General features: G+C 42.8%; 1 protein-coding gene across 1 annotated transcript in view; it reads left to right on the forward strand.

Annotated features, from left to right (window-relative positions):
• The window catches only part of OS9 (OS9, endoplasmic reticulum lectin), a 50,423-nt gene that overhangs the window by 20,329 nt on the left and 9,528 nt on the right, over positions 1-20,566 (forward strand). The window contains exons 9-14 of the mRNA XM_018571611.1: positions 670-715; positions 1,572-1,657; positions 2,829-3,050; positions 13,197-13,398; positions 15,045-15,212; positions 17,915-18,024. Of these exons, the coding sequence (XP_018427113.1) occupies positions 670-715; positions 1,572-1,657; positions 2,829-3,050; positions 13,197-13,398; positions 15,045-15,212; positions 17,915-18,024 (834 nt within the window). The remainder of the gene's footprint in view (positions 1-669; positions 716-1,571; positions 1,658-2,828; positions 3,051-13,196; positions 13,399-15,044; positions 15,213-17,914; positions 18,025-20,566) is intronic.

Consider the following 20,566-nt stretch of genomic DNA (forward strand, 5'->3'; position numbering starts at 1 on the left):
ATGAATAGCCATCTCTTTCTAAGGGCAACCTTAAAAAGTTCGGTTTACTGCTTTATTCTGGCAATGTGCAGTCCCTAAATAGCAACTCCAGGACCATGGCTTTACTATCCCTTATATTTGCATGTTAGATTAAGGGTGTGTGCGCACAGGCATATTTTGCATGCACCTAAAGTGAGTGCAGAACATTCTGATGTTGAAAGATGAATGCTGCTCGTCTATTTCTATTGTCATTATACCTGTATGGAATGCTTGTGAGTGGAAATTGGTGCTTACTATTTACTTCATTGGGAGCACCACAGTGCTTTATGGCAAAAGCATGGCAGATGCCCATGTGCACTAAACTAAATCTCATTCACATTTAAAATCTGCTTGGAAGCGAGTGATATCGGAATAGTCTAGTTTACTGATGATGATTTCATTGATGTCACAAAGGGCTCAGAAAGAGACAGGAAAACCATCTAACTTTGTACAGATGTGTGAACCATGCTTTTATATTTGTATTTGTCACCTGAAACTTCATATGTAAACACTCCTGCAAGTACACATTGCTTTAGGGTAACCTATCCCATTATATTATTGGTGTGGTGGCAGATGTAGATTTACTTGTCATAATTTCTTATAATGTGGTTACAATGTTTTTGCAATTATTTTTTTTTCTGCTTAATGTAGCAAGGCGTATTCCCCGGTCACAATAATCCACCGGAAGGGGCACAAGGTTGGTACACATTTTTACATGCGATGGAACGATTTCATGAATAATAAAAGTAGATTTTTGTAATGCACAAAATTGTCAAAGGGCAGAAAGTGGTTCAGTCTTTATAATCATGGTATTTGCCGTCTGATAAGTATAGCCTATATGTCACGGATAGACAGACAAACTCCGACTCACCAGCTGTGGTGAAACTACACATCCCCCATTGTGCCTCTTCCTCTGGGAGTCATGCCTGCAGCACAGCTGGAGGACCAGAGTGTGCCTACCCCTGATATATTTTTGTAAAGTTAGAACAAGAAGAGACAGAAGTGATCTATGAAATAAAATATTCCAACCACACGATCCAGAAAAACAGACCCCAGATACTGAACCTTCGGTACACAATCTCTACAGTGTGCATGCTTTAAAATATTTTGAAATCCACTTGCCACACATCGTCATTTCATGCACTTAAGTGAATTTAAAACATGAGTATACTTGGTCACACCAATACCGTTCTACTTGACCCCCCTTTCCCAAAAAGTCAAGAAAGGTAAGAGCACGTAAATACCTGATAGCTTTGCCTCCCTGGAACACTATTTACTACTATTCGGTCTATTTTCAAGTTTTGATTGAAGAGAAAATGGAAGCTCAGCAGAAGGGCCAGCGTTTTCCTGCCCCTGATATGTTTTTTGCTTTTTTAACGCACAGGTTCTGATGCTTTTAAATGGTAACAGAGCATGGAAGGTCTAATGCAGTAACAAAGTAACCATATTTATTCATATGTTCGCTGTTTCCTTTCTCTATATCTAGCATCATTTTATTTTAGAGAGAATGGGTTAATATCACCACCCACAGATTTTACCTTTCATCACTCCAGGTGCACACAAGGCTCTCCGCTACAGAATAATAAGAAATTCGGAAGAACTGATGAAGTTTATTGAAGATTTAAAAAAACATGACAAGGTACTGTACTTCTATTCAGTGACGCCTTAGTTTCCTTTATAGAATGAGGGGACCCTATGTATAAAAACTAGGGATGCACCAATACCGGCTTTTCGGTATTGAGTACGAGTACTGATATTTATCTTTCAGTACTCGGTTCCAATACTGGTGATTCTAGCATGGAGCCAGCTTCCCGGGCAATCAGGAAGCCGGGCGGCGTATCATTACCCGCCGAACGACTTCTTGATTGCCTGGCATGCTGGCTCCATGCTGTTTGACCAGCTCCATGCTGATTGGCCGGGAAGACAACATCCTGGTCAATCCGCATCGAGCCGCCTTCCTGGCCAATCAGTAAGCCGTGCAGCGGGTCATTACCTGCCAGCCGGCTTCCTGATTGGCTGGGAAACTGGCTCCATACTGATTGGCTGGAAAGCCAGCATCCCAGCCAATCGGCATGGAGCGGTTCGTTACCCCACCGCCCGGCTTCCTAATTTGCCAGGAGGCCGGCTCCATGCTGATTGGCCAGAAAGCAGGCTTCTCAGCCAATCGGCATCATGCTGGCCAGCTTCCTGATTGGCCAGGAAGTTTGCTCCATGTTCCCTCATGGCTCTGCCGGTCAGATGAACTCTGCCTCTGACCGGAAGTTCCGGTATTGGAGCATTTGGGCGAGCAAGAGTACTCGCCCAAATACTTGGTATCAGTACCGATACTAGTATCGGTGAATCCCTAATGAAAACCAAAGTTGTTTGTTTTCCCTGTTATGTCCCTGCCTCTTGTTCAAGAGATCCATCAGGGAGTTAGATTCTGCCTTTTTGTATCTGAAAACGCTGAGTTTATTGATTTTATCTTTGAAAACATGTGACAATACAGACGTGGTAAAATCTTGTGTGAGGAGTGAATACATGATCAGATGACGCATATAAGTTTCAATGCTCACATTATTCTAAGCAAAAAAGAGATGAAATACAAATTTATTCCCAATACCAGAGGTAGGTCTGACTGTTTGAAAACTCAACTTTACTTGTGTGCCACTCTTGACCAGCACCGTTTACTATTTTAAATATTACATTTGTATGCCACAGTTGCATTTGTGTATTGCAAAAGAAAACCTTAATCTGTTTTTGTTTGGTTTTGTTACATGGGTGCTATATACAGTGAATCTGTGTTCAGGGGTTTTGTTTTGTTTTTGCAGGATGAAGACAAACCTGCCTCTGAAAACAAAGAGGAGAAGGGTGAGGCAGAATCAAACACAGTGGATGAACTGAAAGATACAGAGGATGAAGATGAACAGGCTCTAATGCAGGAGTTTGAGAAGGAGCTCGAGAACTATCTTCTTCCCAAGTCCGATGTATCCCAAATTAAGGAGAATGTGAAAACCGAGGTGGAGAAGGAATTTAACAACATTATTGATGAGGTAGCCACTAAAACATCTAAATTAGCCAATGTCTACTGAGGAATCCCTATTGTAGCACCTTCACAGAAATATTTATGCTAGGAACCCACATGTACTTAATGCCCCAGGTCAAAGAACTGTTAAGTTTAAGTTTGAAGTCCAGGGAAACAACTAACGCTGTGATATTAGATAGCCATAGAGATGACACACTTATGTCTTTATTGTCAATTGAAGCACACAGGAGCAGTAGATGTCATATATAATATCTGAATACTGGTGTACTCAGTCTCTAATATTGTTTCTGTATAATGTACCACAGATAATAACAAAGGCATCCTTGCATGTTACCTTCCCACACTTTACTCTACATTATTCTGTTTTCCAATCCCCTGTGTCTTCGTCTATTGGCTAACAGTGCTCATATAATGTGGAGCAGAAGTACTACCTCTGGTATACCCAACCTCTGTATTGGGGAATTGTGTCACCTCGACAATCAGATCTGTCGTGGCAATGTGCCTATAACTGGCTGAATGCTATTTCTAAGTTGTGACACAGCCACTATTGCTCTGATCTTTGAATGTCTATTACTACATGTCTGCTTTGGGAATAACACATTTTTATATGTGACCATCATTACTGGATACAGCTTAAGTACTACTTGTACATTACTGCCTACTATCCATATCTAGAAAAGTGGATCCTTTTTTATGTGTGACTGTGTTCTTTTAACTCATTAATGAGCTAAATGGTAGCGTAGGAACAGCTGGTTCTGCCTCATGACTTCTGTCCTCAATGCTGATGTCAGTTACAGCATAGGGCGATGTGCAACATATCCCAAAGTGCCCTTCAAGCACTAGGCTATGCATTCTGGAGCTTCCAGATCCTGTGTTGGCCAGATAGCCGCAGTTTAAAAGCAGTGGTACTACTGCAGGAGTTACCCAGTCTCTAATTGCTCCTTCTTTCAGCGTTTCTCTTAAATTGGCTATATAACTTGCTATTAAGCAATGAACTTTGCATTTTGACACTTCCAGCCCTGTGAGCATTGTGTTATTTAGCTGGATGGTGTGCTTGAGGTCCAGAGACGCAATGTATTCACAGGTTCAGCCTCTGAAAGCTCAAAGTGGTGAATGTGGTACATGACTTGCTAATAGAGGTGCACCGAAATGAAAAAGTCAGGCCGAAACCAAAACAAATACATTTCTAACCTTTTTTTTTTCAAATAAAAAAAAATAAAATACATACATACATACATACATACAGAGTGGCCAGATTATTTTGACCACCTGACGTTTGTAGGCAAATTAGCTATGAAGTTGCTAGAGGGCCAGACCATTATAAATAGGGAACACGTATGTGTGTGTGTATATATATATATTAGGGATGCACCGATACCACTTTTTTGGATCTGAGTACGAGTACCGATACTGAGTACTCGCCGATACCAATTACCGATACTTTTTCTTAAAGTGGCAGATCACATTTTTTCCAAAGCAATACAAAATAATGATTTTAGGTCAGTTTCTTTAATATTATGAAGAACTGTAACTCAAAAGACAACATGACTGTCAAAAAATAAGTTTACTTTGCTTAAATTGTCACAAAGTTGTACTCAACGAAAGTTAGTAAAATCTCAACGTGCCATTTGAAAAAAGGCCACAAGATGGCGTATGGATAGGATGGAAGCAGATGGAATTGTGTAGAAAAGTGAAAAAACCTTAATTTAGCTTAAGACCTCATTCACACAACTAACAGCCGGCCCATGTTATATTAATACAGCACGGTCAAAGATAAATGAATCTTTATTTTATATAATATTGATGAAGCAATGGAAAAAACAATTATTTTATATTTATTCATGCTGTATCAAAATGGCAAAGTTAAGAAAAGGGTGATCAGGGCAATACAGGTTGCCATACCTTTCCAATAGCAATTTGGGAACCAGAATGAGCGAAGCGCACTTTCACTATAGATTCCTCACAGGCAGAGTGCATTTGGTATCACTCCACCTGTGACAGGAGACGGCGTTATAGAGGAAACATCGGCTTATGCGGGTGTGCTCCCTGCGCTGCCGCCTCACTTTCTCTAGCGCTGGCTTCGTTGGCACCGCTGATTCTCCCACGCGGCTCTTCAAGTTCCCCCTTATGCCTTAGCGGCCATGGGAATGGTCACAACTGGGTCTTATTTTCGGGGTAGGTCTTATATTTTAGCAATTCCCAAAATTGGTACTAGGTCTTAATTTCGGGATAGGTCTTATTTTCGGGGAAACAGGTTATTAGGGATCTAAACAGACCCCTGATATTTCCCTTTTAAAATATAAAAAGAGATTGCGGACTCTGTCTGCAATCTCTTTTTCTGCAGCCCATGTTATAAATGAACAAGAATCCTCTATACTGAGTGTTCCTGTTCATTGATAACGTGAGGACATTGTGTGTTTACTATAACCACAATCATGAATGAACAGGAGGTGATGTAGATCACTCCCATTCATTCATAATTGATGCTATAGTAACCATACTATGTCCTCAATTTACACTCAGTGATCACTGAGTTTGTACTACTCGCTCTTCTTCCTTACAGCTGTCACAGGAGGCTGAGCGAGCGTTACGGGAGGAGAGTTCACCCTTCTGTGACAGTGCTGGCTGTCTCCGCCTACACACCGCTCTGCCGATCTGTGACAGCTCACAGCGCTCTCTTCCCGCAGCGCTCGGCCTCCTGTGACAGTTTCTCTCCTCCCCGCTGGGACACAGAGCAGGGCCCAGCGGGGAGGAGGGAAAGAACGGATACGCCGCTGCATCAGCAGAAAAATGGCATTTAACCAAAGTGCAATTTTCGGTCGATATATATCGGTGCATTCCTACTTACTAATATACCCTTAGGCTGGGTTCCCACCCAGGCGGTTTTCCACGCTTTCGTACTTGCGGAAAACCGCTGAAGCAGGGAAATGCCATTATTTTCAATGTGTATGGTTCCCATCTGTGCGGTTTTCCGCGAGTACGGACGCGCGGGAAACTGCCCTACGCCCCAAGAAGTAAATGTACTTCTTGGGGCGTTTTGGTCGGGCGGTTCCATTGGGATACAGCCAAGTATCCCTCGGAAACGCGCGTTTTTCGACCGCGAATCGCGGTTAAAAAAACGTGCGAAAAACGTGCATATTCAATCCGCCTAGGTGTGAACCCAGCCTTAGGGGAATTTATCAAAACTAGAGCAGACAAAATCTGGAGCAGTTGCCCATAGTGACAAATCAGTTTCTGTCGTCAGTTTGTTCAGTTAAGCTTTTAAAATGAAGGAGAGAAGTTGATTGGTTGCCATGGGCACTTTATTATCCAGTCTTTGGGCTGTGAGACAGCTTTTAGCTTACCCGGCACCCCTATCTGTATTATCCTGCGCCCGTGCTACACTTATGGCAGAGCCTAGTCCTGACCATCACCTTTTTTATTTTTTTATTTTTTTTAAGATCATTTTTATTGATTTTTGCAAATGTCTGAGACACAACAATGATAACAACACCATCAACAAACAACAATTGGGTCAACATAACCCAGGCATTTACACATCAGTACACTCTATGTTGGTCATGAGGTTACATGCTTACACAAGTTACACAAGCTGTGGATGCAATATTCAAGGTTCAAGACATGGTGATAAAGCTCTAAGATAGGTATCACAGAACATTGAGAAACAAACTCAGCCACATATATCAGCAGATCAAAAAGTATCACCTAGGGCTCATAGGTCCAGGACTGGGGGACTTGGGGCCAAAAAGTTAGTACTACCCCGTTTCCAAATTTTGTGTTTGAGGAGGACAGCCATGGGTCCCATATGCGACCAAAACGTGTCGGGTTACCTCTCTGCTCGTATGTTAGTTTGTAAATGGGGAGTGCTTGATTGATCAGTCTTTTCCACTCGCCCAGGGAGGGGGCCGTCTGGCTACCCCAGACTAGGAGAATGGTTTTCCTGGCATAAAATAAAAGGAGGCAGATGAATGTCTGAGAACGGGAGGCCAGTGCTAGCTCCCCAAAGAGACCCAGGAGGCAGAATGAGGGGTTGCAAATGTTGGGGAAGCCGAGGCTGACCTCCATGAAGGAAGTGATTTCCGACCAAAAGGCTCTTATGACGGGGCATTCCCAGAAGCAGTGCAAGAAGTCGGCCTCTCGTCCGCAGTGCTTAAAACAACGCGAAGTCGGGCGTAGGCCGGGTCTATGCATCCGGGCGGGAGTGTAGTAAACCTGGTAGAAGAACTTCTTCATTTGGATCAGTTTGTCCCTAGACGCTATTACAGATGACATGTAGCTGCTCTCAAAGTCACCCCAATCATCTTCCACCAGGTCCGGGAGGAGCGACCGCAACTTCTGTTTGCAGTCGTCAAATCTACCGGCTCTGGAGGACATGAGTTCCGCATAGTATGTGGAGATCAATTTTGACGAACCTTCCTCCCGCAGCATTCCCTCCAGGGGTGACTGGGCTGGTGTAAAAGTAGTTGATCCAAATTGGGTACGTATCGCATGTAGCAGCTGAAAGTAGGCCAAAAAATCAGAAGGGGATAGTCTCCGCTCCTCCCTAAGCTGTGGGAAGGTAAGCATCACCCCATTTCACCCCATTTAGGGAGTTATTCGGGTCAGACAAATAAATTAACGTATCAGCATACAGAGAGATCCGCTCCTCCAGATCACGTATCTTCAGGCCATGTATATTCACAGACTTCTGTATCCTAAGCGCCAGGGGCTCAATTGCCAAGGTAAAAAGGATAGGGGAGAGAGGACAACCCTGTCTCGTACCCCGAAAGATACTAAACGTGTCGGATACCTCTCTGTTGATGTGCAGTCTGGCCACTGGGGTGTTATACAGAATCTCAACCCAACGGATTATACAGGAGCCAAACCCATATGCTTCCAGTACTCTCAGTAAATAAGGCCACTCAACGCTGTTGAAGGCTTTTTGGGTGTCTAGCGAGATCACTGCCCTACCTTCAGTCGTGGGGTGAGAATATTGGAGGTTGGTGAAAAGTCTACGGATATTCATCCTGGTGGAACGGCCTGGCATGAATCCCGCCTGGTCACTGCTTATTAGGGACAGAATGTGTTTATTAATGCGCATTGCTAGAATTTTGGCAAGGATTTTTGCGTCTACATTAATTAAGGAAATAGGACGGTACGAGTCACATTTAGTCGGATCTTTTCCCGGTTTTAAAATCAAGACTATAAGAGCTTCTCTCATAGACGGGGGGCGTATACCCAGCCCAAATGCCTCATTACATGTGTCTAGTAGGTGTGGCCCTATGTCTTCCATATAAGAGGCGTGCCACTCCACTGGGAATCCGTCAAGCCCTGGGGTCTTCCCAGTAGGGAATTGGGCAACCGCCAACTCAATTTCGTCAGTAGTGAGCAGTTGATCCAGCTCCTCTCTGGCCTGAGAGGACAGGGAGGGGAGGGAGATCTGAGACAGATAATCCCCCAGCTCAACGTCCGTATATTGGGCTCTGGAGGAGTATAAATCTCTATAGAAGGACAGGAATGCATCCATAATGCCTTGGGTGTCAGTGACCAGGGACCCCGAGGGAGAGAGAGAATGTGGGGAATAGAGGTAGGGTTGAATTCCGGCCTTGTAAAGTATGCCAGTAATCTACCCGCCTTATTCCCAAACTCGAATATTTTTTGCTGAGTATGTAGCATTTTCTTTTTAGTTTGTTCCAGCAGGAACAGGTCATATTTGCGTCTCCTCTGGGGAAGACCTTTACCATCCAGCCAGTCCGAGGCTTCGTTGGGTGAGGAGAAGAGTTGTACTTTACCATCCCTTGTCACTTTCAGTTTGGCAGGATAAAGCATGCCATAGGCGACACCCTCCTGGCGCAGCCGCTTTTTGACCTCCAGGAAGGAGGACATTTGGTGTTGTAATTCAGTGGAAAAGTCAGGAAAAATGAAGACCCGATTCCCATTGTAGGAGAGCTCCCCTGCAATCCGTGAGGCACGCAGAATCGCCACTTTATCCCTGAAGTTGAGGATCCTGGCAATAATAGGTCTGGGAGCGGAACCAGGGGGAGGCGAGGAGGGTGGTGTGCGATGCGCCCGCTCCACAAAGGAAGGAGAAGAGGGGGTGAAATCTCCAAACATCTCTCTAAGCCAATCTTGAATAAATTGCTCAGGATGTTGGCCCTCTGACCGCTCAGGAAATCCAACAAAGCGGAGGTTATTCCGCCTGGAGCGATTCTCCAGGTCATCCATTTTAGCTCTGCAGGCCGCTAGCTCCCTCTGTAATCCAGCAGTATCCCTGGACAACGGGGTCATCGCATCTTCCAGGATAGTAATGCGGCCCTCAGTTTCGGTGACCCTGTCACGCAGACCCTGAACATCATGCTTCAGCAGAGAGAGGTCTATATGTACCCCCTCAATCTGTGATGCCAGGGAGGTTTTGCAGTCCCGAATAGCCTCCATTAATTGTAGGAGGGTGGGCTCAGCAGGGGCCTGTGTGTCTGCAGGGAACGTCTCCCCCATCCCCCTCTCCTCAGAGGCCCTGCATGCACGTTGTACAGGTTGGCCTTTTGTGTGTTCAGCCTGGGGGGATTGTGCTGCCTTCCCCTTCATGCCCAGCTGGGTCAGTGGAGCAGATTTCCCCTGTGAAGCCCCCTTACTTGAGGATTGAGGAGTCCCCATCCTCATCGTGGAGCCCGAGGAGGTGCGGAGGGCCGCATGTCCGGCGCCATCTTGCCGCTGGAACCGGGCCAATTTTTCGGCCGCGGAGACGTCCCTCTGGTCCCCGATTTTTTTCCCCATTGTAGCTGCCAGGAGGATCCTGAGGGAGAGTGGAAGGAGCCCGGGTGCCGACCGAGTCGCGGGAACCGCCTGGATAGGATAAGGATGAGAGTGGGACCGGAGCTGCTGTGATCAGCGTCCGTTCATGCACGCCGCTTGGCCATGCCCCGGCCCTTCACCTTTTTAGTGTCTCAGGCCTAAATGGCTATTTCTGATTTTCTTTCAGATGCCTTTCAGTCTAGTCCAGCTCAGATTTTATATAACTGTGCTACCGACTACTTTACTTACATTCCAGTTTCTGGTACCACCCTCGTCTAGTCAGGACCCTAGCATTTTTACAGTATGAGCTTTTGCTCAATGGGCCTTTATAAATGCATCTAAATTATTGTCTTGCATGACTATGTCTGTACTTATGAAAAGACCACTTTTGGCTATGTTCTTTGAATGTTGAAGGTACAAGCAAAGAACATCTCCTTCACTTGCCTTAGAAAGACAAGTGTCTTTCCGACCAATATCTTCACAAGAAAATGCCCACGCCTTCAGCTTCTGGCTCTGGAGCTATCTTCCTCCACCGCAGGGGATATTTAGATACGACAGGACTCTCATAGTCCTCCTCCTCCCATGGCTCTTATTTCTCCAAAGACATTTTGAATCTGCATCCTTCTCTAGTCATAGACCTCAAGCATTTTCTCTTTCTCGAATGAACCACTCTCCCACTTGTTCTGTGGTTCCTCCTCTATTGAATTTTCAAAGTGGTATTTTCACTTGTTTTTGTTCTTCTACCTGATATTTTTGCTACAATGCTATTATTCAGTTAAGTGGCTCTTGGTTCCACAGTGTAGCATTTCCTAGGAGAGGTCCCTCCCTTGTTTTGGATTGCTTTTGGACGTCCCACTTGTATGAATTCTACTGTTTCTGTATCCCTCAATGGACGATAAAGAAGATTTTTGGGGAGTCCAGTGAGAAACGCAAACTGGCTTGCCCATAAAATTGAGGCTTGCCAAAAGCGGGGTTATGCAGGACAGCTGGCTTAATAACTTTTTTTCTTTTTGTCGGTGTCCGAAACATTCCAAAGGCAGCAGTATCGCTATAAATATATGATCTCTATTGTTCCTGTATCCCTCAATGGACTGCTAAGAAAGATTTTACAAATACAAAAATCTTATTTTTCTGGTTCAGCTAGGCAGTTTCTTATACGCATCACCTCCCCACTTCTGGCCTGCTCATTGGATACTGAGTCAACATCAACTCCAATGAGCTGGAAGGTGTTCCAGGAAGTGGTAAAGTTGAGCCAGGATTTAGTAGTGTAATCTTCATAGCTGTGTAGTGTGAGGTGTGTAAAAAAAAACATGTGCTAAGTGCAAATCATTTGGCAAGTTGAAAAAAGATTTCAATTGTATTGAATGTCATAAGTATTTCATATGTAGGTTGAGAGATTTGTTTTAGTTCCACTTTACTGCTGCGTTTTGTTTTTTGAGCCTTTTTTCACCTAGTGATTTGGTCAGTAACACCTTTCCTGTCTTAGGGTGGCTCCGCTCTATTGAGGAGCAGCAGTCACCCTTGGACAGCGGTAGTGTTGGATGCACTAGCAGATTTAGATGGACTTGACTAATTAAATCCGAACCACAGCTAACACGTTTACCCTCCTTGGCTGTATTCCCGAGTGTGGCTCGGGGTTAATTTTCTGTACTATAAGCAGGAACACAGAGCCACACTCGGGAATACACAGCGCGTCTCTTACCTTGTGCCTCGAGCTGCGCTGTGTCCTCCGGCCGATGCCGACATCCGGGTTCCGTCCCTTGCGAGTGTCCGCGTCGCAGGGGGACGGAACCGGCGGGCGATTCAAAAGTTTTTAAAAAAAAGAACGAAAAAAGAAAATAAAAAATCATACCGCCAGTGAGGTTAAGCGGTTACAGCTTAATGGAATATAGATTTTACATAAATGAAAAAAGTCTAACCATTTGTAAGCCCTTTTTCAGTGTTAAATAGTTTGTCTCAACCCTTTCATCTGCTACCTATGGTGGACAGCTTGGACTGTTTAAAGGAAACTGAAAAATAACAGACTTGCTGGCCGGATCACCAAGTGAAAATAAAGGGGGGGAAAAAGAAAGCAAACTAATGCAGCCACCTCATCTAAGGATTGGTTATGTGCAGTATTTGACCTTTTTTGCTTTTGGTTTTACATACACTTTGTCATCATTCTCCTGGGGAATGACTGCATAGCTCACAGCCACTAGATGGCTTAGTCTCACCACCCCTGTACAACAACTTGTATTGCAAAGGTGACAAACAGGTTAAAGCTTCAAGCTGTCAGTGCTTGCTTACACATCCAAGAATGGATAGCACCTTAACTAATGTCTAGTGTGTGTGATCTATTAGGAAATAAAGACACCAATTTTTTTTATTTTTGGCTAACTACTCTGCCCTTCCTATAAAACATGTTTTTGAATGTTACCTAAAGTACTAGCTCTTTTACCAGCACGGATATAATTAATTTTATTTCTAGTTAGTAATAATAATGGTTTCACCAGTCAAGATTAACGGCCAATGATGAGGGTCCATGCTATATTTTTTTATCTTGCTGCTTGGCAAAATTGCACTGGGAGGTGGGAGCTGGTGTTCTTTAAGGGGCCTCCTAATTTTTGCCTTTTGAAAACCTTTTAGGTTGGATATTTTAGTCCTTATGTAGTGAAATGTGTATTAGTAGAGTCTGTTACTAGCTATGAGGAGAGGCTACTCAATTAAAAAAACAAAAAAATAACTTTTACAACAGAGTAATGTAATCAGAATAGTTACATAGTTACCTAGTATTTGAGGTTGAATAAAGACATATGTCCATCAAGTCCAACCTATAGTGTGCATAAGTATGGTCCTTCTGATGTGTGCGTATGTATAGGTCACTGTGTGATCTCATTCTCAAGAGTACTTGTATCCATGTATATTACGGTCCCTGAGAAAATCGTCCAATCGCCTCTTGAATGATTCCACACTCTCAGCCGAAATCACAGCATGTGGCAGCGAGTTCCAGACCCTGACTGATCTAACTGAGAAGAAACCCCTTCGCCCCTTGTGCTGAAATGTTTTCTCCACCAATTTTAGGTGGTGGCTTCTCGTCTTTGTCATGGAGTTGATTTTAAAACGTTTGCTGCTAATGTCGCTATCCCCGGTAAACATTTTATACATGAAAATCATGTCCCCCCTTAATCTCCTTACTTCCAATAAGAACATGTTTAAATGTATTTTGCGCATTAGGAGCTCCTATTTTTAAAAAGATCTGAAGTTTTGCTAAGTAGCTTTAGATATTGTTTTATCTGTGTATCACCCACCACTCGCCAAAACTACTACAAAGCTGTTTTCATCCTTGCATGGTATCATCCAGAAATTATTGCTAAGTTGTCACACTTTCAATTGTACTTTCTAGGCTCAGGAGGAGTTGGAAACAGAAGGTTTGAAGGGGGAGTTTGACAGAAAGCAAGCCACAAAATCACTTGCTACCACGTTGAACAAACTAATAGATAAACTGGATAATGCTGCAGAGGATAAGGAAGAAGAGACCGAGCCAGGGGAAAGCAATGAAGTCATGACGCAAGGCAACAAGGAACCTGCTGCCAAAGCCCCAACTGGTAGGTGTATAAAGGACTTGATTATTCTGTATTTGTCTATAGATTTGTCTATGTATTCCCTCCGCCCCATGGTTCATGCTTAACCCTTTAAGGACCCATGACTGCATCGTTTCATCATGGGTCCTTAAGGGTTTAAGCTGCCGTCATGCGCTAAATGAGAACTTATATAAGCACATGTCGCATCAAATTAACCCCTTCGTGACTGACGACGTACAGTGTACGTCGCCAGCATCGGGGCTGTTTAAACAGACTCCCGGCGACTTTTGCCGCCGGGAGTCTGTTTAAACTTGTAGAGCCGACTGTAGCCCTTTTTGTCCTTTAAACGGTTTATAATATGTGCTAGTGCAATAAATGACATGGCAATTGCCGTTGAACACACACAGCAAAAATTGCTTCGGTCCTTAACTGAAATGCAAGCATCTGAAGCTTGGTCCTTAAGGGGTTAATTGTCTACGTCAGGAACCTGCATCTGAAATGGCTTAATGTTTTTTTTTTTTAAGGAAACTGTGTGTGTGTGTGTGTTCTGTTAGGTGTGTGTTTGTGTATGTTTTATAAAATATCTCCCGAGATTCTAGTCATCTCACCTGTGAATTGAAGTCAAGGACATCATTAATAAAAAACACCACAGTCCTAAAATAAATAAGTATGCTGCCATTGCTGACCTTTGGTTTCCCTGGCTATAATACATCGGTTCATTGACTTGGTACCAGCAGTCAGATTGATTTTGGAATACTTGTTCTTTATATTTGTTTTGAAGTAGTGAAACCACTGAATTCACATGACCACTATCAATATGGCATTTTTGGAAAGTGAGCTCAGCAGTGGCAGCCTTCATTTCTCACATGACAGGTGTACTTTAAGGACCAGAGTTAAGAATCATTTCTTTAGAATGTTGTGTTTTTCAGATGGACAGAAGCAAAATACATGTTAAGGCATGGAGTCATTGACGGCCTCTTGTGTCTCTTGTTGGTTGAAGACTGTTTATATTTTCGATAGGTTTTGATTGGTTCTTTCAAATCAGAATTTGATATAATGTCTGGGAACAAGTCGTCTTTTTAATTTAGGTTACAGTGTTTTTTGTTATTTTTTACAGAAATGTAGTAAATCTTTTTTTTTAATGCAGTTTAGTTGGTTGAAGGTACTGGTTCCTAAAGATGCTTTAAGCGTGAACACTTTGTGTAGCACCCTGAAAGTGTTGGAAGCGTTTGGTTATCATGCACACTGTGGGTCATTTTGGCTAAGGGGTCTCAGAGCAGTTTGTGTTACCCCCACAGCAGTTAGTCATCTCCATTGCTTTATTCCTATAGTGCAGAATAAATGGAAGGAAGAATGTGGTTACTAAGGACAAGTCTTAGAAATAAGGCCAACAATTTGGTACCGGTATCTTTTTTACTTTGGAAATAAGAATGTTATCTAGAACTGTTTTCAGGTCTTCCTTTGGTAAATACAAAGCTATTTAGTGGATATTTTGCGTCTTGACTTGTTGGCAAAAACCTCTATGCTCCCCTGCTGGGGGAGATCAGATATACTGAAGGTTATTGGATGAGGCCTTGATTCACTCGAAGGCCATTACCGGAGTTTGGCTATCCTGTTTTTTAAGTATTCGTAAATAGATGGGTTAATTTTTCCTGTCATCTCTTTATCAGATGACCGTTCAGATGGCCGTGTAAAAGTCAGGGTTACTAAGATACGGAGGGGCAGCTCTGAGCATACCGAGAAAAGCTTGAAGGAAATGAGCAGCGAAAACCCACAGATGAGACTCATTGAAAATGTTGTAAAAGACCTGCTTGAAAAGGAAGGCCTGAAGGCAAAAGGTAGGCTTGTGTTGCTATCGTCTGGCTCCTTTTGGTTGTGTTTGCACAAGGCAGAAGCAGTCGGGTTGAGTGTAATTTAGGGTTTTTGATTTGCACTTTGTAGGGTACTTTTAAATGTGCTTCTCTAGCGCTTTCTGTTCCTGATTCTCTTTGCAATGAATTAACTCTGGTCTGCTTCTCTAAATGTCTGGCTTTTCTGCTTCCAAGCAAGTTTTTTATTTAAGAGTTTTCTTTACTATTTCTAGGGCTGCAACCAACTAATCGATAATGAGAATAGTTGTCAACTATTCTCGTTATCAGTTGGTTGGATCCCCTGGTTCTCTCCTCCACGCTGGGAGGGCACAGCAAGCAGAGGGCGGGTGCAATAGTCAGCCTGCTATTGCAATTTAAAATGGCCAATAGCAGGCTGGCTATTGCACCAGCCCACTACCTGCCGTATTTACATTACGCTGCTGTCGGCAGAATCTTACCACTGGCAGCTGTCATTCCTGGGCTGAAGCTATTCAAGCGCCATGTGATTTACAATAGTTATTTTAAAAAAATTATATAAGATGGGGAAAAGGTCATTTTCGGTCTGACAAATTCTGCTGCAGGAGGTGCGTTGCAGTGCCGTTCATTTCAATGGCACCCAAACGCGCCTCCCACCCACAGTGTGATTGGCCGCAATGGAACACACAGTACCGCAATGCTGTGCATTCCTGTGCAGTGGATTTGCAAAAAATTGTGCATACAGTTTTATTCTGAAGTAAACTTTGTTTTGTAAGACTGCATATGTGTATTTTAAATTAAGGATATGTATTTATTTTTTTCAACCGATTTAATCCAAAAAAATAAACTGCCAACTAATCGCTTTTTATGAGAATAATCATTAGTTGCAGCCTTCTTTCTTAAAAGCAGTCTTGATTTCTAACCTGCCGTCTTGAGACACCTTTATCGAAATCCATGCATGCCTTACCTTTTGGTAAATGAGTTTGCATCTACCATTCTTCATGTTTGTCTTATGTAAGGTTGATACAGGTCACTGAGGTTTTTAAGAGTGTGTGGGGGGTTTTTTAATGCTACATTGCTTTAGTTGGCTATATGTATTTCACTTCTGTCCCCTTTTAATTAGATAAAATCACTATGTAGAATTATACAATGCTGTGTTTTCCACCAGTACCCAGGCTTGTAAAATTACATAATGCGAGAGGAACAGTAAGGTGACAATCTTTGCTTGAACCATCAGGCTGTCAAATCAGGGGCAGGATCAGACAGTTTAAAGCCATACAAAGGTACAACCTTGCATAGCACTACCGAGTAGGAAGATGACCCTGCATATATAATACAATTAACTGTTTCTAGAAGGAGAAAGGACTTCTGTGTATGCTGTGTCAAGCTTGTTTAGTAGGGATGTTCAGATACCAAGTACCATACTCGGTACAAGTACGGATACTTTTCCAGCTCCAAGACTAGACTAGAGAAAAATTCAAATATTTGGAGGCATCTGTAATTTGTAAGGAGCACACGGAGCTCCTGGGATTTGTGCATCCCTGTAGGTGGAGAGCCAGGTCCCAGCTGCAACTGCTGCAACCCTGATAGTTCTCATGGAAGTGCCAAGTATCTGCACAGGTATCTGAACATCCCTACTTGTTAGTGTCTGGCCCACCCACTGGATGTTTGAAGTGTTCACGTCTCGCAAGCTTGCACTGTTCATTACCAAGCTGGTTGAAAGTGCAGAAAATTGCAATGTATGGAGAACATAATACTTGACATAACTTTGTTATTATTATACAGGATTTATATAGCGCCAACAGTTTGCGCAGTGCTTTACAATATAAGGAAGACATTACAATAACACTATTCAAGACAAGATGATAAGGAGGACCCTGCCCGTAAGAGCTTGCAACCTAAAAGTTAACTTTCTTCTGCAGCATACATTCAATTTACCCCGCCTAGGTAGAGAGAAATACCTGGCACTTTATTTATTGCAGAGCATGTGACTTCTCTTTTAATTACATGTATTGATGATTATCCCAGCGCTGTCAAATGAGGTTGCAAAGAGAGTCCTAAGCCCTGTGTAAGCTTCAACAAACTACATGGAGCAGCTGGGATAGGTGAAGGGGGAAGGGAGAAGTTGCCCTGCACTGGCAAAGCACAAGATCACATTAAGCAAACCGTTCCCTAAAGTCAGATATACACGCGTCTATTTTCTTTGTTTAACCTGCCAGATGAACAAAAAAAAATAGAACAAGTTCCACCTTCAACGCTTATGAGCATTGATCAAGGAATCTCCTGCTGTTTCCTTTGTATTCTGACAGGAGCCGCCGGCCACTGTCAGAATACCCGAACAGAACTGGTAGCTCATTGGCTACTAGCTCTTTTCGGCCGACAATTTTCCAACATGCTCCTTCGATCAGCTGATCGAGGGATTCTGGTTGGAAAAGCACCAACAGCAGCACCCATGTATCACATCTTGGCCGGTTCATCAAGAAGTGTGTCTACCTGGCTTGAAAGTGTGTTTGGTAGGAATAGTGTCAATGATGTACAAGCCCAGAGTACCTGTTTTTCAGTTGAGTTCCTGTGTCCCTGTGGTGTGCCATTGGATCCTGTCCTTCCTAGTGATTTCTCCAAACCGAGATTAAGCACTGCCTTCTTACTTCAGATTCAACATTGTTTTAAAGTTTTATGTAGTTATAAGTTTCAAATGATTATTTCCCTGGCAGGAAAAATAGAGATAAAAATCCTAACGGGTGGTTTTGGAGAGGATGATGATGGACACTGGCTTTCAGAGGAAGATACAAAGAACTTGAAAGAGATCTTTTTCAACTTACTGGTATGTGTATTTCTTTATAGTCTCTGGAAAAAGTCTGAGTGTTTATGAAACCTGCTAACCTTTTAATAATCCATATTACATGCTGCATTCAGTACCCAGGGACGTCTATACTGTAGAGACTTCTATACTGTAGAGTGTGATTGATTTATTTCTGTTTTATGTCTTTTTTTCTTATTTGCAAGCACAATAACACAAAGTGTTTTGCCTAAATAATATAGAAAAATACATTATAAGAATTATGTTTCTTTTCCATTCATTTTATTGGGTTTAACAAGAAATACAATACGATAAGGTACTGGTATACATAGGTAACATATACAACGTACTAGAATACAACAGGTCCTTAGAGGTGCCTGTGACGGGCGCACCCAATCCGAACCCACTATATGTCAATCACCTGTCGCAAGGCTGTGGTGATAACACTCTCAGCCTCACCCTGCACAGAGCATTCCCAGCTCGCGGAACCACAATCTCAGGCCAGCAGACTGATAACGATCGCCACTAGGGTTGGTTAAGTCCGCAGTTAACCCCTTACACCCCAAACATTCGCTGCCAACACATTATTTTTTTTTTTTTACGGAAACACTGACTATTCCCAGCAAATGCCGTGACAATTCAAAACACTTAGACCCAGTTCACACCAGAAACTGCATCACAACTGTGTGCGTCTGTGCAGTTGCACTGCGATCTGTTTTGACACGTTTGCAATGCGTTTCTGATGAGCATTTTCTAGTGCAGAAAAAAAACGCATCGACAATTAGGTAACTTCCTCTTCCTGTCTGAGCATTTCCTAAGTTGGTTTTGGAGATCAGACATGCTTTCTTTGTTGGCTGGCATGGTGCTATACTATACTATGGTGTTGACTATAGCCATTCTCTGGTTCATAGCCCCAAAATCTGGGTGCACCTTTTCAGCAATCTCCCTCCACTTTGCCATCTTCTGGCAATTTTTTTTCTTATATTGGGGATGTTTGCTGTTGTACAGCAGGGGACAGTCCCGCACATATTGGATGAAATCATCTGCATCCACAAATTCCATCTCTTCACTTTCTCTCCACACTACAAAGAGGAAGTCCCTGGGTGATGACATAATCAATTCAGACTAATTTTTTTTTCTTGTATGCGTTCCGGTGCGTTTGCTATGTGTTTGCACTGCGTTTTGATGCATTTCGATGCAGTTTTATGCAGGTAAAATAGGACAAGCAGTACTTTTTCTGATTGCACCTGAACAGACTGCAATGGTGTGAATTAAGGACAAGAAAGCTCATAGGAAAGCATTGTGATGTATTTTGACTGCAGAAATCAAAATAAACGGACTGCATATGGTGTTAACTGGCCCTTAAACAAAGCCTATGATACCGCTGTCCTCTCAGACAGGAATATGACAGGTTTATTATACAGTAGTGCTCTTCACAGAGGCAAGGATACTTTAAGTTCTTAGTTAGAGCATAGAAATAAGCGTAACAATTTTTAATATCATCCTTTAATAAAAGAAAATATACAGAAAAAAAATAAATAAAAGGAGACAAAGTCTATAACCGTAAAATTGGAATAAAAATAGAATACTTAACAGTCCTGGGTTTATGAGTTCTGACAGAGTTCAATAAACTAAAGATGGGTCTGAATGGCTTGTATAGATGATTTCCAGATATTAAAGGGGAACTTTTCTGGGATGCTACAAACTGCTTGATATTGCAGGAGTTCCTCTTAATATTAAAACAAGAGCCTCTCTAGCTGCCACTGCAGCATCTTTTTGTCAGCCCTCTAGGGGGTGTCACAGAGCTGGCCGCTAAGGCAGGGCTGAGGGCCGGGGAGCGAGCAGCAGGGCTAAGCCTTTACAATATCCTCCTCTGCTCCTCCCAAATGGTTAACGTTCATTTTAATAATCATATTTCCCTAGTATCATGAGCTAATCCTAAATAGGCAATGGATTATTGGGTTTCATTAAATTAGCTTCTAATGAAGTCTAATGTTGGTAGGTGTATGGCCTATGGTGAGCCAAAGAGGTTTAATACGGTTTATCTGTAAAAAAAAATAAATCGAGGTAACTGGACTTGCTGTATATTTCTTGAAGACATTTCAGTGGTCATCTGACCAGCTTTCTCAATTCAGAATGACAAAAATTATCTGGGAATAAATATGGTGACTGTTGCTCCAATTAACATCTGTTAATCATAACCAACATGGGGTCAGAGAGCGCAATAAGTTGTTGATTGCTTACCTCCAATTCTAAGCACTCCTCACTGCACTGTGAGTGCTCAGAATTGTATGTTAGTGGAAACAAACAGCAGCTACACCAGCGTATGGCACAGCATAGAAGAGCAAAACCATCTGGTCAGGATTCAACAGTATACTTACATCTAAAGGAAAAGGTCACTCCTTTGAAGACAGTCAAGTACGCATCCTAGACAGGGAGGATGACTGGTTTAAAAGAGGTGTGAAAGAGGCCATTTATGTAAAAATGGAGAAGCCAAGCTTATAGAATAGGAGGGGGGGGGGGGGGGGGGGGACAGCCTGAGACACAATATTTTTCAGGGTGTCAG

This window comes from Nanorana parkeri, unplaced genomic scaffold (genome assembly GCF_000935625.1).
Source record: "Nanorana parkeri isolate BGI_ZX_2015 unplaced genomic scaffold, ASM93562v1 scaffold1792, whole genome shotgun sequence".
In the NCBI taxonomy this organism is placed as follows: Eukaryota; Metazoa; Chordata; class Amphibia; order Anura; family Dicroglossidae; genus Nanorana; species Nanorana parkeri.